At 54.3% G+C, this 14,431-nt stretch overlaps 7 protein-coding genes across 7 annotated transcripts; 5 read left to right on the top strand and 2 right to left on the bottom strand.

Moving 5' to 3' along the window:
* Window positions 1-53: 53 nt before the first annotated feature.
* On the bottom strand, window positions 54-4,226 carry AUEXF2481DRAFT_24751 (uncharacterized protein; the record flags this gene model as incomplete). Its single annotated transcript, XM_013493475.1, has 6 exons — window positions 54-1,223; window positions 1,397-1,442; window positions 1,535-1,809; window positions 1,859-2,022; window positions 2,073-2,426; window positions 2,459-4,226. 6 exons carry the CDS (start codon window positions 4,224-4,226, stop codon window positions 54-56), a joined length of 3,777 nt encoding a protein of 1,258 aa, XP_013348929.1.
* A 344-nt stretch (window positions 4,227-4,570) lies between these two features.
* AUEXF2481DRAFT_93479 (uncharacterized protein) lies at window positions 4,571-5,762 on the top strand (the record flags this gene model as incomplete). Its single annotated transcript, XM_013493474.1, has 2 exons — window positions 4,571-5,624; window positions 5,676-5,762. The coding sequence occupies 2 exons, from the start codon at window positions 4,571-4,573 to the stop codon at window positions 5,717-5,719; spliced, it is 1,098 nt and encodes a 365-aa protein (XP_013348928.1). The 3' UTR covers window positions 5,720-5,762.
* An 86-nt stretch (window positions 5,763-5,848) lies between these two features.
* On the bottom strand, window positions 5,849-6,879 carry AUEXF2481DRAFT_60988 (uncharacterized protein; the record flags this gene model as incomplete). The annotated part of the gene is made up of 2 exons (XM_013493473.1): window positions 5,849-5,949; window positions 6,000-6,879. The coding sequence occupies 2 exons, from the start codon at window positions 6,877-6,879 to the stop codon at window positions 5,849-5,851; spliced, it is 981 nt and encodes a 326-aa protein (XP_013348927.1).
* A 183-nt stretch (window positions 6,880-7,062) lies between these two features.
* Window positions 7,063-8,005, top strand: AUEXF2481DRAFT_135286 (uncharacterized protein). Its single transcript, XM_013493472.1, has one exon. It carries the CDS (start codon window positions 7,157-7,159, stop codon window positions 7,712-7,714), a length of 558 nt encoding a protein of 185 aa, XP_013348926.1. The 5' UTR covers window positions 7,063-7,156; the 3' UTR covers window positions 7,715-8,005.
* AUEXF2481DRAFT_34621 (uncharacterized protein) lies at window positions 7,808-9,370 on the top strand (the record flags this gene model as incomplete). Its single annotated transcript, XM_013493471.1, has 6 exons — window positions 7,808-7,829; window positions 7,886-7,938; window positions 7,990-8,154; window positions 8,206-8,414; window positions 8,465-9,074; window positions 9,129-9,370. Coding segments are annotated over 6 exons (1,083 nt in total), but the record flags the coding sequence as incomplete, so codon positions are not given.
* Window positions 9,371-9,967: 597 nt separating this feature from the next.
* AUEXF2481DRAFT_135977 (uncharacterized protein) lies at window positions 9,968-10,924 on the top strand. Its single transcript, XM_013493470.1, has one exon. The coding sequence runs from the start codon at window positions 10,272-10,274 to the stop codon at window positions 10,830-10,832; it is 561 nt and encodes a 186-aa protein (XP_013348924.1). The 5' UTR covers window positions 9,968-10,271; the 3' UTR covers window positions 10,833-10,924.
* An 818-nt stretch (window positions 10,925-11,742) lies between these two features.
* On the top strand, window positions 11,743-13,341 carry AUEXF2481DRAFT_58258 (uncharacterized protein; the record flags this gene model as incomplete). Its single annotated transcript, XM_013493468.1, has 4 exons — window positions 11,743-12,010; window positions 12,626-12,832; window positions 12,890-13,123; window positions 13,232-13,341. Coding segments are annotated over 4 exons (819 nt in total), but the record flags the coding sequence as incomplete, so codon positions are not given.
* Window positions 13,342-14,431: the final 1,090 nt, after the last annotated feature.

Here is a 14,431-nt window from a genome sequence, read left to right as displayed (position 1 = left end):
GAGTGCATAATTAGTACATTCGTCAGTCATTGATCAAGTTACGATCTTCATCGTCAAAGCAAAACCTTGGAGGCAACGCCGAGCAACCACGCCGCATCTTGCCAACCGCCTTCTTCGTGATTACTTTGCCGATCCGCTCCAGCGACCAGCTGTCTAGGTCGAGGAGGCGACAGAGGTCGCACTGGTGCATGTACCACTCTGTCGTGTATAGTCGGAGTTTCATCCTCTGTCTCAGTCTCGACATCAGTAGCCTCCCTGTCTTCTGTGACATCGAACAAAGTCCAACCGACTAGTCGGTCTATGAGCGGACCAAAGCCAAACGAGGCCTCTCTAGCCAGTCTAGCAACCTCTTGCTCAGGATCTTCATCATCTGAATTGTCTCGCGGGTCGACAAAGTCAGGTCTGATAGAGATCTCTGGTTCCAAGACAGCACTACCAAAGTAATCGGCAGGATCACGAAGGAGATCCGACGACTCCAGATTTGCTCTGCTTCCACGTCGACTATTGCGAGCACTGGCAGCGCGACTGCCAAATCTACTGCCCCATCTACTGGTGGCACGCGGTGTCTCGGGACTGAACTCGTCGTCGGCAAAGTGGAGACGTTGTAGAGAGACGGCACTCTTACTAGCCAGAGCTTCTTCTTCGTCGTCGTCCGAGGATTGCACGAGTTGTAATGATGTTGAAGAATGGCGTGACGCCAGCCATGACTGTCCCTTAGACTCTCGTAGCATTGATGTCGTGGCTAGACCAGCGCGAGTGAACCAGTCGTCGTCGTTTTGCTTGTCGTGAGGCTTGACAGCAAGTATGGCAGTATTGGGATGGAGAAGAGGCGTGCGTAATTTTGGCAGACCCGAGCGAGTGGGCCGAGGGTGCAAAGCAGCCTCGCTCTTCGCCTTTGGCATGACATGATCTCCTGCGTCCGGTCGCAGAGCGCTTTTGGGCACCCCTTGTGTTGTGACTTGCACCGGGGCATACTCGGCATCGTATATGGAGAGTTTCCGACTCAGACCAGCACCCCCTAGCCGGCGTCGACTGGAGCTGCGGCCAAGGATGCTCGGCGTGGTAGGCGCCGACTTGCCTTCGATATAGGATGTGTGCGGTGACGTGAGAGGATTCATGCGGCCATCTACAGGGCTGTTATCTCGTGACAGAGGGGCCAGTCTCAGATTGGCGAGGTTGGTGTGCGACCGGCGCGACGTGCGTTTGCGATTGTTCATTTGTGACTGTACACACTCGTCAGACTTCTGTTGGTCTGTCTCGTCCAATCCGACCTCCTTACCTCCATGTTACCTCGACGTCTTCGATAAGTGGTGCTTGCAACTTCCACTCGTCCGTGGTCGGGTTCATGTTGAAACACAAGTCAAGAGACCCTTGACGGCGTCCCCCCGTCACTCACCCCCGCATCACATGTCAATCCGGGGATACCCTTTCGACCATCTTGACTAAACATCATGTACCGAGGGCTATCTGCATAATTTACAATCTGATCTTTGCACCTATGCCCTCTCCCTGGTACCATATTCGTTCCTCCCACCTGCCCAGACGCACACCGACCGTTGCTTTCGCTGCCATTTTGAGCGATCCACCCAATGCCCCTTTAACCTCGTCGTATCCGAGAGATCCAAAATTTACCGGCAAACGCGGCGACGTTGACGAGCCGGGTGGCACGGCGAACGGCAGATCATAGACGATATGTCCAACTGCATCTTCATGGTAAAATGCTGTCGCGTTGATGTACGTGACGTATATAGTCGACGTCTTCAACGGCGAAAGCAGCACGAAATTTGCAGTGCTTGTGATAAGATGCATCTGAGATGATGTTAGCTGTGATCACACCGTCTGCGTTCAACCAACTGACTGTTGCGTCCTGGATGAAGTGCTTCTCTGCCTCGCCGCCTCCGCCTCCACCTCTCAGATTGGGTGTTGGGAGATCAACGGCAAATTTGGATAACGCACGGCCAAGAGCTGGCTGTGCCGGTATGGTCCCCTCGTGGGTACGCAGTGTAAGCGTCGTATTGAAGCCTGGAATATCTCATTAACAATTGCGGGTACACACATATTGAGTCACAAACCGGAGATGTATTGAGACAGGAACTCGACGCCCACCCGGTGAGCTCCCTCGCCACCCATCGTCTTAGGGTCCCATACGGCCGTCACAAGAATGTTGGTATTGAAGCCGGGTACAACTGTCACATCCTTGGCTGTAGCATGTCCGAGTAGTGTGCCGTTGGTCAAAATCTGTATGTCGACGAAGGGGACCGTCGCGCTATATTCTGTGGGGTTGGTGAAATTCACCGACGCGGTCAAGGTCAAAGAGGTCTTGCCAGTATCCAGTATTTGTAGGTCGCCGATTTTCGGCGTGAATGAGCCAATACCGCCTCGTTTGATGGCTACAAGGGGCCGCATATTAGCTACTTCATTCTCGGCTGCTCGAACGACGCAGGAATCGATCACGAACGTTTGACAGGCACTGAGCCTTCAGCAGGAATCTTCCTCACAGCCAGTTGGCCGAGTGCTGTCTCCATCTCCACGTCCACGTCCGCCTTGATTCCAAGCTCAACTCCCTTGCCACCGAAGAGAAGTGCGTTCAGCACATCAGTAAATACGTCGTCGTCCGTCACGGTCAGAGGTGCGTTTTCGATCGCCGACTGTACCGCTAGAAGAGGACCTTCGTCCTTGGCCGAGTCAATACGAGTCGAGTTTGCCTTCTGCCACTTGCTCAAATCAAGATACCCAAGTTTGGCGCCATGGTAAAACACATCAGCATTTGCTCTCACGCGGCCCACGCTTATGTTGAAGTTCATTTCTTCAGGAAGAGCAACCAGAGCCTTGATGACAGCGGAGATCCTAGGTTGTGCTTCCGGACTGTTGGGCTCGGAGAAGGGGTCGGGCAGCCCGAAGTGTACATCGGCCATGGTGAAGTTTCTGATCAAGTGTCCGAAAGTGTGACCAGGGAAAGGGACTGGCACTGTTATGTCTGACATGAGGTCTGTGATCCACTTTGGAGTGTCCAGGGAGGGGGAGTCTGAGCCCCGTACATATACGGTAGTGTCGTTACCACGGATATAGCCACCAAGTAGGATATCCAGAGGGGACTCGTGTGAGCCAGGACAAGCTTGGGTAAAGGCCTGGGGCAAACGACTAACGAGACCAGATACGCTGACATTAACGTTCTCCTTCGGTCGGACAGAAAGGCTTGGTGTAGTAGCATCCGCCAGCTGAATCAAGGGTTGCGATGACTGGCAATTATCGACGAGGATAGCGAAACCCAGAGGAGGGATAGTAAAGTCCAAGGGGTAGTCATTAGCGAGCTCAACAGCAACATCAGCGACCATAGCGCGCTGGAGGTCTGGTAATTCGATCTCGTGGAAGTTGAGCTTGTGAATCTTGTACTCTGGCAGAGTTGGGATTCTGTCGTTTCCAAAAGCCATGGCACGAGAAACAGTCTGCCTACCCAGGTTGATCAGACCTGATTTGACGGGCACCGAAGCCTCGGCAGACACACGCAGTTCTTGGAGTTTCCCATCAAGGTAGTCTTTCGCAAGACGCCTAATGGCGTCAGTGTTACCAGGAGACAGCTCGGTCAGGAAGTCAATGTGAGTGGTATGGCCGTTGCGTATATCCGCTACGATTGACGGTACTTGGGCCGTGCCGAGAAGTGCATCCTTATAATCCGGAAGAGTGACCTGAACCGACGACTGGCCAGTCTCGACCTTTCTGGCAATCCAGGTACCGAAGCGACCAAAGCGGCGCACAGAATCGTCCTTGACTTTGTCTGCACGCATCGAGAAATCACCTTGTATCCTGGCTGTGACACCTGTAGCGGTGAAAGAATGTATGGACAAGCTCGTAGGCTCGAAAGTGGCGGCTTCAACAGCATACTCTTGGACCTTGGAGGGCGCTAGGAATCCCAGGACCATGATAAGGACGGCAAGTATGCAGAGGAACAGTAGAGCCAACAGACTGGACCATCTTGGAGGGTTCTGAGATTTGGGTTGGAACAGGTGTAGTAAGCGGGCGACAGCAGGTGAGTGTGACTGAGATGCCGATTCGGCTGATGGCTCCGCTTGATCTTGTGCTTCGACATTATGGTCGTTATCGTTTGTAAAGAGCAATGGAGTGTTCTCGTCATTGTTGTTGCGAGGTGCAGAGCGACGCGAGCTTGATGAATGGACTGAGTGGACTGAGTGCGGTCGTGACGACGGTTGGGAAGTGGTGTCAGGCATGGTTGGGCGGGTATGGGTGGTGTGCGAAGGTTTGATGGGAAATCGATGTTAGATTCAGCGCTATGCGCCGGTGTATAAAGTGTGCTAGCTAGATGCGCATCACAGTCGTAAGGAGGGGATAGAAGAGAGAGAAAGGGAGAGAGCGAGGTCGAGAGGCGGACGGAAGTGGAGTGGAGAGAGAGTCGACGGAAACGTCAAGTCAAAGGCTAAAGCAGGCGAGCCGACGCGTCCGCGCACGCTTTCAAGCACGCTTCCCCACATTCTAATCGATAACTATCCGCTCGCTATACTATCCTTCCGTTGTCGGTGACTCAATTCTCTCCAAACTGTTATCACAAGCAACAATGACTATCCTACGAGCTGTCCAACGAGCTCAGGGCCTCCGCAAGCCTGTGCTGACTTCAATCCGTGGCTATGCTTCCTCACCTGCTCAGCCGGTGACCTCACCTTTTGCTCCTCGCCATCTTATGTCCATTTCCGACTTGACCCCAGCCGAACTCACCACCCTTGTTCGCAATGCTGCTTCTCACAAGACCGCTGTTAAGTCTGGACAAGTTCCTGCATCTCTTCAGGGCTCTCTGTTTGGCAAGACTGTAGCTTTGACCTTCAGCAAGCGTTCCACTCGCACTCGCGTCTCCACTGAGGGTGCAGTTGCACTCATGGGCGGCCACCCCATGTTCCTGGGCAAAGACGACATCCAGCTTGGTGTCAATGAGTCCCTCTATGACACTTCGGTTGTCATCTCATCCATGGTCTCATGCATTGTCGCTCGTGTCAATGGCCACGATGATGTTGCCAATCTGGCCAAGCACTCATCCGTCCCCGTTATCAATGCCCTGAGTGATCTATATCACCCACTGCAAACCATTGCCGACTTCTTGACTATCCACGAAGCCTTCCCTTCTACCAATTCTGCCAATGCGCAAGGACTGGGTCTCGAAGGCTTGAAGATTGCATGGGTTGGTGACGCAAACAATGTGCTCTTTGACTTGGCTATCGGTGCTATGAAGTTGGGGGTCGATATCGCCGTTGCCACTCCAAAGGGCTACGAGATTCCTGCCTCCATGCGTCAAATCATCCAAGACGCTGCAAAAACTTCTCCCAAGCCCGGCTCGCTCATCGAGACAACCGTCCCCGAAGAGGCCGTGAAGAACGCAGATATCCTTGTCACGGATACTTGGATCTCCATGGGTCAAGAGGCAGAGAAGATTGCTCGCCTGAAGGCATTCGAGGGCTTCCAGATCACACCTGAGCTTGCTAAGCGTGGAGGTGCCAAGGAGGGCTGGCAGTTCATGCACTGCCTACCCAGACATGCCGAAGAGGTCAGCGATGAAGTCTTTTACAGCCCAAAGAGTTTGGTGTTCCAAGAAGCAGAGAACCGTCTGTGGGCTGCCATCTGTAAGTCACAACACACGAAGGAGAACGTCACGATGCTAACTCGCAGTACAGCCGCGCTAGAAAGCTTTGTTGTGAATAAGGGCAAGATTGTGTAAAGCATGGAAAAAGTGAAAACTAGTTGATAGAAGGGAAGCCTGCAGAGGTAGTAGAAGGCAAGTCTCGTATAGTCGTATGTGGTCAGAAGCAAAGGGGCTTGTGTAAGCTGCAAGGAATTCTACATTGCTTTAACCAGGAGGCAGAGTGCTGGCGTCGACGACGTCCTCAGCTTCCTTCTCCATATCTTCGCTGGGACCGTGAAGAGGCGATCTGGGCAAGGCCATGAGTCCTGAGTCATTGTTAGTCTAGTATTGAGAGCCGGGACAGAATGCAAATTACCAGTTCTGGCACTCTCGAGAATACCGAAAGGCGCAATAAGGTTCATGAAAGAGTCGATTCTATGGGGCTTGGCTGAAACTTCTACGATGCAGTTGTTCGTTGAGATATCGAGGACCTTGCCGCCGAATTGGTGAGTGAGATAAGTGATGGTCTCGAGATGCTTGTGCTTGTGTCTCAGAGCTTCACTGGCAGCAAGGCGACTGGGGTGGAAATCACGTCTCAGAGCTTCTTCGTGTGCGCGGGCATTGGCTTCGAGCTCTTCAGGAGTGAGGCCAGCAGCCTGGGCCTGAGCCTCAGCATCCGTCATCTCCCTGTGGTGGGCCAGGAGCTCTTCGAAGTACTCGGGACCGAGGATGCTGACCTTGGCCAGGAGGAGTTCACGCTGAACAAGAGGAGCAGCCGTGTAGTCAAGGACAGCCCAGACAGGCACCAAGTCCTCGAGCTGACGACGGGCCTGCTCGATGACGCCGTCCTGGCCTTGCAGCACAATGGTCATGCGAGACAGGTCAGCAACCTCGGTGTTACAGACTACCAGCGAGTCAATGTTGAAGCCGCGGGCGGCCAGGATACCAGAGACGCGCGAAAGCACACCAGGCTCGTTCTGGACCAGACAGTTGAGGACATGGCGCTTGGGAGGGGCTTGAGAGGGAAGCGGGGTCTCGTAGAGGATGCTAGAGACGGCAGCGGCGGGCGAAACGGAGGCAGCGGTCGGGGCCTGGGGAAGGGGCGATGTGCGACGGTGCAGAGCCTTGTATGCGATGGCCGAAGTCGACGACGAGTTTCGGGACGCGGAGAGAGCGAATGAACGTTGTGTGGGAAGACGACAGCGAGGTGCCAGCGAATCAATCGACACGGCGGTCCAGATGCGTTTGGACGCCATTGTGAGAGCGACTTGACTTGACGAGCGGCTTACACAAGAGTGAGTCAAGTGCAAGATGGTTGGTGATAGCTGGAACAAAATGCTGAAGCTCGTCGCGCGACACCGGCGACGAACGCACGGACCAGATGCGACGCCCGGAGTTAACCAGGCCTTAGTCGCGTCGGCGGATTCCCAAAATATTCCAAGGCCAAAGACTCTCGCGGCGTCGACTACTCGCTACGAACACGCGCAAACATTTCTACCCCGTCGCATACCAACCGGGTCCCTATAGCCAGCCATGTCTGACGAACCTCGCAAGCGCTCTCGTTTTGATCAGACCGAGTCTGACGCGCGCCCCTCTCGCTTCGACCGTCGCTCGCGCTCGCCTAGGAACAGAAACTCGGAGCCTCGCCAACGTACTCGTAGTCCCGTCTCTGGCACAAACAGCCCTGCTCCAAAAGACCCTGCCGCCGCAGCTGCTGCTGCCGCCGCCAAAATCAATGCCTCGATCCAGGCTCGCAAAGGCATCCAACATGTCGACGTTCCGCCAATCCGCTCCGTACGCCGACACAATACCCTGTCCGACTCGCATGCGACCTCAGCGCTGACCCATCCTGTGCAGACCGAAAGCCCTGGCGCGAATGGAGCCCAGTCGCCCGCCGCAGGCTTGAACGCTGAAATCTACACTCAAGATGGTGATTCCATTCGCGACATCGAAGTCAACGATCTGCGTAATCGCTACACCCTGACCAAGGGCTCTACCCAAAAAATGGTAAATTATCACCGTCAAGCCCAACTGATGCTGCAGTCACTTCAAATCTTGCCCTGTTCTCCAAAGCTTGCTTGTTTTGGTTGAGACCATTTGAATCTCCAGATTGCTCACTTCTAGCCCAATAGCCTCTCGGCATCCCCGCTTTGCAAATGCTGACCTCAAGTGTGTGACATCTAGATTAAAGAAAAGACCGGCGCCGGTATGCACCATCCTTATACACTGACGATTTGATCACAAGGCTTATTTGTCCTAAAGATGTCACCACCAGAGGAAGCTACTACCCCGACAAGGCCATGGCCACCGCTGCCGTGAGTTCATGGCTAATCTCTGACCTACTCCATGTGATTGACCAGACGTAGAACCCCCCGCTCTATCTTCACGTTACCAGTACATCTAGAGACGGTCTCGAAAAGGCCGTTGCTGAGATCGATGAGCTTATGAAGCAGGACTTACCTAACCTCGTAGATGAGAGACGTTTCCGTCGCAGAGAGCCAGAACAGGTCGAGAGGGATTCTATGGGTCGTGTGAGTTGCCACCGAGTCAAGACCATACGTATAGTGCCCTGACATCCATAGCGCAAATGGCCCGAAGAGAAGATTCCCGTGGACCTCGAGCCTATCCCTGGCTTCAACCTCCGCGCCCAGGTCGTAGGTCAGGGTGGCTCATATGTCAAACACATCCAGCAGGAGACTCGATGCCGTGTTCAAATCAAAGGCCGTGGCTCTGGTTTCATGGAGCACGACACTGGACATGAGAGCGACGAATCCATGTACCTGCACGTAGCGTGAGTTTGTGCTTGCGAACACTCTTCGTGTTAATACTGACCTGTTGCAGCGGCCCTGATCCAAACGAGGTCATCCGTGCCAAAGATCTCTGTCTTGATCTCTTGGCCAATGTTCGTACCCAATACGAACAGTTCAAAGAACGCGGCCCTCGTGGTGGTAGAGGCGGTGGTGGCGATGACTATGGTGATCGTGGACACCGTGGCGGCTACGGCGGAGACCGTGAACGCAATAGCAGCTACGGCGGCGGCGGCGGCGGCTATGGTGGCGGAAGAGACGGCGGTAGAGACGCAGGTTATGGAGGAGGCTACGGCGGTGGTTACGGCGGTGCTGCTTCACCGGCAGCCGCTCACAGCGGAGCTGCCGCTGCTGCCATGAGTCCAGGCGCTGCAGCTACACCTGACTATGCCCAAGCCTACGCGCAGTACTACCAACAGAACGGACAGGACCCGTACGCCGCATACGGAGGATACGAAGCCTACACAAGAATGTACTGGCAGTATTACCAGCAGCAGCAGGGCGGTGTCCCGGGCGCAGACCAAACACCTGCCTACGACAACGGCGCGGCTCCTCCGCCTCCCTCGTCTGAAGCCCCTCCCCCACCTCCAGCAGACGACCAAGCTCCGCCTCCACCTCCAGGAGCAAGCGGCGGATACAACTCTGTAGGTTCTGCGATGCCGACGATATTGAGACCATCAGGCTGACATCGTAGCTAGGTTCCACCACCTCCTGGTATGTGATGTGTTCTGAAGATCGACTCTCTGAGGCTTGAATTTTTCGCGACCCGCCGTCATTGAATAGACCAGCAGAGGATGTCGAGTCACCTGGCATCGGGCAGACCGTGCCATCACAAACCGAGCGAGCTGGACGGCTCGACGATCGTGGAAGATACCAGCAGTTACCTACTTCAATTAATCACGAATAGAAAAGTGTTTACCAACTCTCAAGTATTTCTCCGCACTTGTGGCTCGTCTGACTACCCCGCGCTGCATGTGAAAGGTGTGTGGGTTAATATATTGCATCTGCAGCATCCCCAACCCACCACTCGATATAGAGCCCGTGCGCTCGCTCAATATCCCAGGCTGCACACCAGTTGTGATTACGTTTGTAAGGACGATGTGTCTGAATGTGGCGAGGAGTGTCTCGAAAAGCCATGCGAGGCGGAGTCGCCTCGTGAATGCTCGAAAGCTACTGAGTACTTGTCTTCAAGGCTGCAGCAGAGAGCAGGTGGGAAGTCGTCAGTGCACTAATGTACCTTTATACACGGGACGAATAAGTGTCAATTGCCTCAGTATACTAGCGTTACTGTCTCTTGTATGCCCGACCGTCACTGCGAGCCGTCAAGAGCAAAGTGGGAGCATACGGATCGGCTTAGCAACGTGAGTATCACACAAGTGATAGTTAATTTTCATTGCCAAAGCAAGGATGACGCCTTGCTCCAGTCTCAGGCATTCGCCCTCCCAACAACTCACCCTCAAACCCAGGTTGAGGCTTCGTAGAGGATGAGCAGAGGCAGGGAACAATGGTGCTCGACGAAAGGGATGGAAAGCGAGAAGAGAAAGGGCCAACCAAAAGTTCAACCGCAGCTTGCACATGCAGCAGCGGTACCTTACGACGTCGATGCATTGATCAGCGTTAAGGGTCGGCCCTCTCGTCCACAGCCACAAGCGAGAAGCCAATGAAAACCGAGGTCGTGTGCGTGTTGGGCTGCCACCAAAGCCAAATACCTAATCTTCGTATGTCCTCGACTCCTCGTTAAGCACAGAATAGAGCACAGACTGAGCGGAGGATCAGAGTGGCAGCCTTTCAAGCGACACACGGCATGAATTCAACGGTACCTGGGGAATGGTACCGAACCAATGCAATGCGAGATTGTGTACTGTTTCCAGCAGCCTCAAGGTAAGAAGGAGCCCTGCAGATTCGGAAGGAACAAGCGTGGGCTTGGCAAGGACAAATGTAGAGAGTGGTCACGACTGCGAAACAGGCTTGAGGGGCGGGTAGGAGAAACGACATCTGAGACAGAGACAGGATGCCAGTTCCCGAAAGATTGCAAGAAAGAGATAACGAGAGCCAAAGAACATGTCTTGTGGGTGGAACGGTCCTCAGATCGGAGGCGCATGGACTCTCTGGGCGCTAGTCAAGGCTCTGGTTCTGTCGAGCAGAGTCGGCGATTGGATTGGGCTGGTGTTGGAGGCCGGAGCTCAACGGTCAGAGCGAAGTTCGGACCACTTCAATCGTCATTTTGGGCAGGCGCGCCCACCACCAACTGCCCTCCCGCCGCATGCCTTCTGAATTCTGCGAACTTTTGTTATCATGGCCTGAAGCTCACGCACGCGATCACCTTGCACCATCTGACCTCTTGTCGAGTCTGCACCCACGTCACCACACCATACCTCACGTCGCTATATGCTTCTCCGTAGCAAAGGCTCGCCGAACGGCTCACACGACTGACTTCGACATGATCTGGTAGCCCCTCCAGTCTTCAGCGACTCGTCCGAAAAGTTCGGCCCAGCAAGCGCGCAGTCTTGGATCGCCCGTCGCTCTCCCTCTGCCACGTCGGCCGTAGATATACAGTCGCTGGCCAAGCGCGTCCGATACAAGGTCATGGACCAGAACACGCCGAGCCCCACCGAACAGCAGGATGATAATGACAATACTCCTCGATCCGAACTTCCTTCCCTCGCCGTCACCCCGACACCTGCTCGCGACGACTCCCAACGCTCTTCCGAAGACGGCTACTTTGCTCTGAAGCCTACCGCCGCTCGTCCAAACTCGCTTCTCTCTCCCGCCGCTGCTGCAATCGCCATCTCTCCCAGTCTGCGGCGGACAACAACCTGTCCAGATACGCCTGACAGACCTGTCGTCCAAAGGGATCTATCGCATGCCTCGGTCGCTAGCGTTGAAAGCAATCTGAGCACAGTCACCGTCAAGGCTTCCGATTCGGGCCATGGATCATCGAGCACTGCGACATCTCCCCTCTACACCCGGCCAAAATATCCTAACCAGGCCTTCTCCGCACTACAGCAGCAACGATATCCACCACCGCATCTTCCGCCCACTTTGCGCACCAAAACTCACCATCCCGCTCAGCCCAGTGACTTCCGTCAAGCCATAAACGCCTTACACAAGACCGGTGCTAGGTCGGCCGACAACACCCCTGCTGCAACTCCAGGCTTATTCACGCCCAGCATACCAGCAGAGCAGTCTAATCTGGGTCCTGATGAACACGGGTTCTACGCGAGTCCATTTTTGCACTTTACCCATCGCCAAGCTCCAAAAGAAACACACATTGCCGATGTCGATATCGATCCCATCTCAGGAAGAAAACTGATCAACAACTATGAGATCATTGACGAACTCGGTAGAGGCACACATGGCAAAGTTAAGCTTGGTCGCAATCTGGCCACGAACGAGTATGTTGCGATCAAGATTGTAGAGCGTTACTCGAAGAAGCGTCGACTTGGCAAGCTAGGCAACGCCGAAGACAAAGTCAAGAAAGAGGTTGCCATTTTGAAGAAGGCTCGACATCCGAACATTGTCGCCCTGCTAGAGGTGATTGATGACCCTGCTCGCAAGAAGGTATACATCGTGCTGGAACGTGTCGAGCTCGGTGAGATTGTGTGGCGTGCAAGCGCCCCTAAGGAGGTTGCCTTGGTCGAATGCCGCCGCTATATCCGAGAATCGCGTGGCGTTTTTGACGATGAGGAAGCTGAAGCTGAAGATCGCGCGATTCTCGACGAGGCCAAGACGCGGCGCCTCAAGCAGCAAAGACGTACTCTGAGGAAGTTACGCAGGCAAAGGATGGCCGGAGGCTCCGGAGCCGGATGGAGTTTCGAATTCGGTGGTGACACCGACGAAGACGATTCAGATGCAGACCACGCCTCGAGAGTTTCAACATCGACCACTGAGAAGAGCGCAGATCAAGGAGGAGTGGATAGTCGTCAACTCACTGCTGTGCTAGCGCAGTTCTCTGTCGGCGACAGTGACGGAGCTGATCCGGGTACCCCTGTCAATCCAGCTAATCATCAGACCTTCTGGCAAGAAACTAGCCCGGTGAAGCTTCTAGAGGGAACCATGTATGGTTCTTACGAAGAAGAACTGGCCGACAAAGAAGCAGCCCGTGCACCTAGTCTAGCCAGTAGCGTGCGTTCATTCGGCGCTCAGGATCTTCGACATCCAGAGGAACGGAAGTTCTGGGATGCTTCTGGAGCAGAGATACTTGACGCCGACTTGCACCCTGACCTGCAATTCGTCCCTTGCATGTCTATGAACGCTGCTCGTGTAGCTTTTAGGGACACTGTTTTGGGCTTACAGTATCTGCATTATCAAGGCATCATTCATCGGGATATCAAGCCTCCCAATCTCTTGCAGACTGCTGACCACCGAACGAAGATTTCAGACTTTGGCGTCTCATATCTTGGTCGTCCAATCAATGATGACCAGGTCCCAGAGAACCTCTCAGAATCTGACATGCAAGATTTCGATGAAGCCAAGGAGCTCGCAAAGACTGTAGGTACTGCAGCCTTCTACGCGCCAGAGCTGTGTTACACAGACGGGATCACAGAGACCCCTCCTGTTGGCCCCGCTATCGACGTATGGGCCCTGGGTATCACTCTTTTCTGCATGCTGTTCGGTCGTACGCCATTCGTCGACAATGAGTTTGTCGTCATGAGACGCATTGCCGATGAGGAAATCTATGTACCTAGGAGACGTCTAAGACCGGTTGATCCACGTCCGAAGTCACGCCCATCCTCTCATGGACGATACTTCCCACCAGCTGCTTCGGGCAAGAGGTCTGAATACGATCTTGCATACGAAGAGTTGGATGACCTGCTTCTGGACCTATTCCGCAGGCTGTTGCAGAAGGATCCTTTAAAGCGCATCACCTTGGAAGAAGTTCGGCATCATCCCTGGGTGGTTCAAGACATCTCCAACAAGCCACTTTGGCTTGACGAGACAGACCCTTCGAGACAGTCTCATGGCAAGAAAATCCAAGTTTCCAAGGAGGAACTCCAAGATGCTGTCGTGCCTGTCAAGCTAGTTGAAAGAATCCGTTCGGGCGTGAAGAAGACGATAGGTGGTCTGATGAGCGGCCTAGGCCGTGCGAGTTCGACGAAGACGCGAACGCCATCGATGTCCGGATCTCATCCCTTGTCGACGAGCTCGTCGAGCAGTGCAGTCAGCCAAGAGGGTCGAAGGAACAGCTTACGAGGGGATGAGAGTATCTTCTCTGCTCTCAAAGCTTCTCGGGAGATGGAACATCCTCTGGCGCAAAGCGTCACTGTCAGCCCAGAGCAAGCTCCAAATCGGGATGCCTACTTCTCGCGCTCGAGCACGCCAAACGGAGCTACTGATTATCCGAGCCAGGGTGACAGATCAAGATCTATCATGTCCACGACCACCTCTGTACGAACAATCAAGCCAGCCGACATCTTAAACAAACAGACGACCCCTGAATCACCGCCTACATCTCCCGGGCTAGGTTCGTCCTCGTTCGATTCAACGGTGACCAACATTGGTGGTCTTCTGAGTGGCGCTGGTCGAAGGATCCTGAAGAGTGTCCGAGACAGAAGCACCGCAGGTCGAGGCGCGGACGGGCTGGAAAGATCGACCAGTAGGGCGCCTTCTGAATCGAGCGATGCACATGCCGACCCTAGTGTTGCTGTTAGTAACACGCAAGCATCGGGCCTCCTGGACCTTCCAGATGTTCTGAAAAATATCAGCCCGGCAATCAGTATCTCTTCAAGCCCTATGATTTCGCGGTCTCAATCGAGAGCAGCGCCAGAGCGAAGGGATACAGCAATTCGTCCAAGCACGACTCTCTCACGGCAAGTGTCCACCTCGTCTTTTGAGGCACGTCGGCGTCTAGATTCAGACTCGGCATGGGATCCTGATCACTCCGATCGACTCCCCAACGAATCCTCGGAGTACGACTTCCGCAGAGCCGAAGACGAGTGGCTACGTCGTAGCACTCGGGAATCTAGTGACGAGACAAGGGTGGCCCCAAGTCGAGCGAGGA

This window comes from Aureobasidium subglaciale, assembly GCF_000721755.1.
Source record: "Aureobasidium subglaciale EXF-2481 unplaced genomic scaffold scaffold_0, whole genome shotgun sequence".
In the NCBI taxonomy this organism is placed as follows: domain Eukaryota; kingdom Fungi; phylum Ascomycota; class Dothideomycetes; order Dothideales; family Saccotheciaceae; genus Aureobasidium; species Aureobasidium subglaciale.
This window is presented reverse-complemented; position numbering and strand designations above follow the sequence as displayed.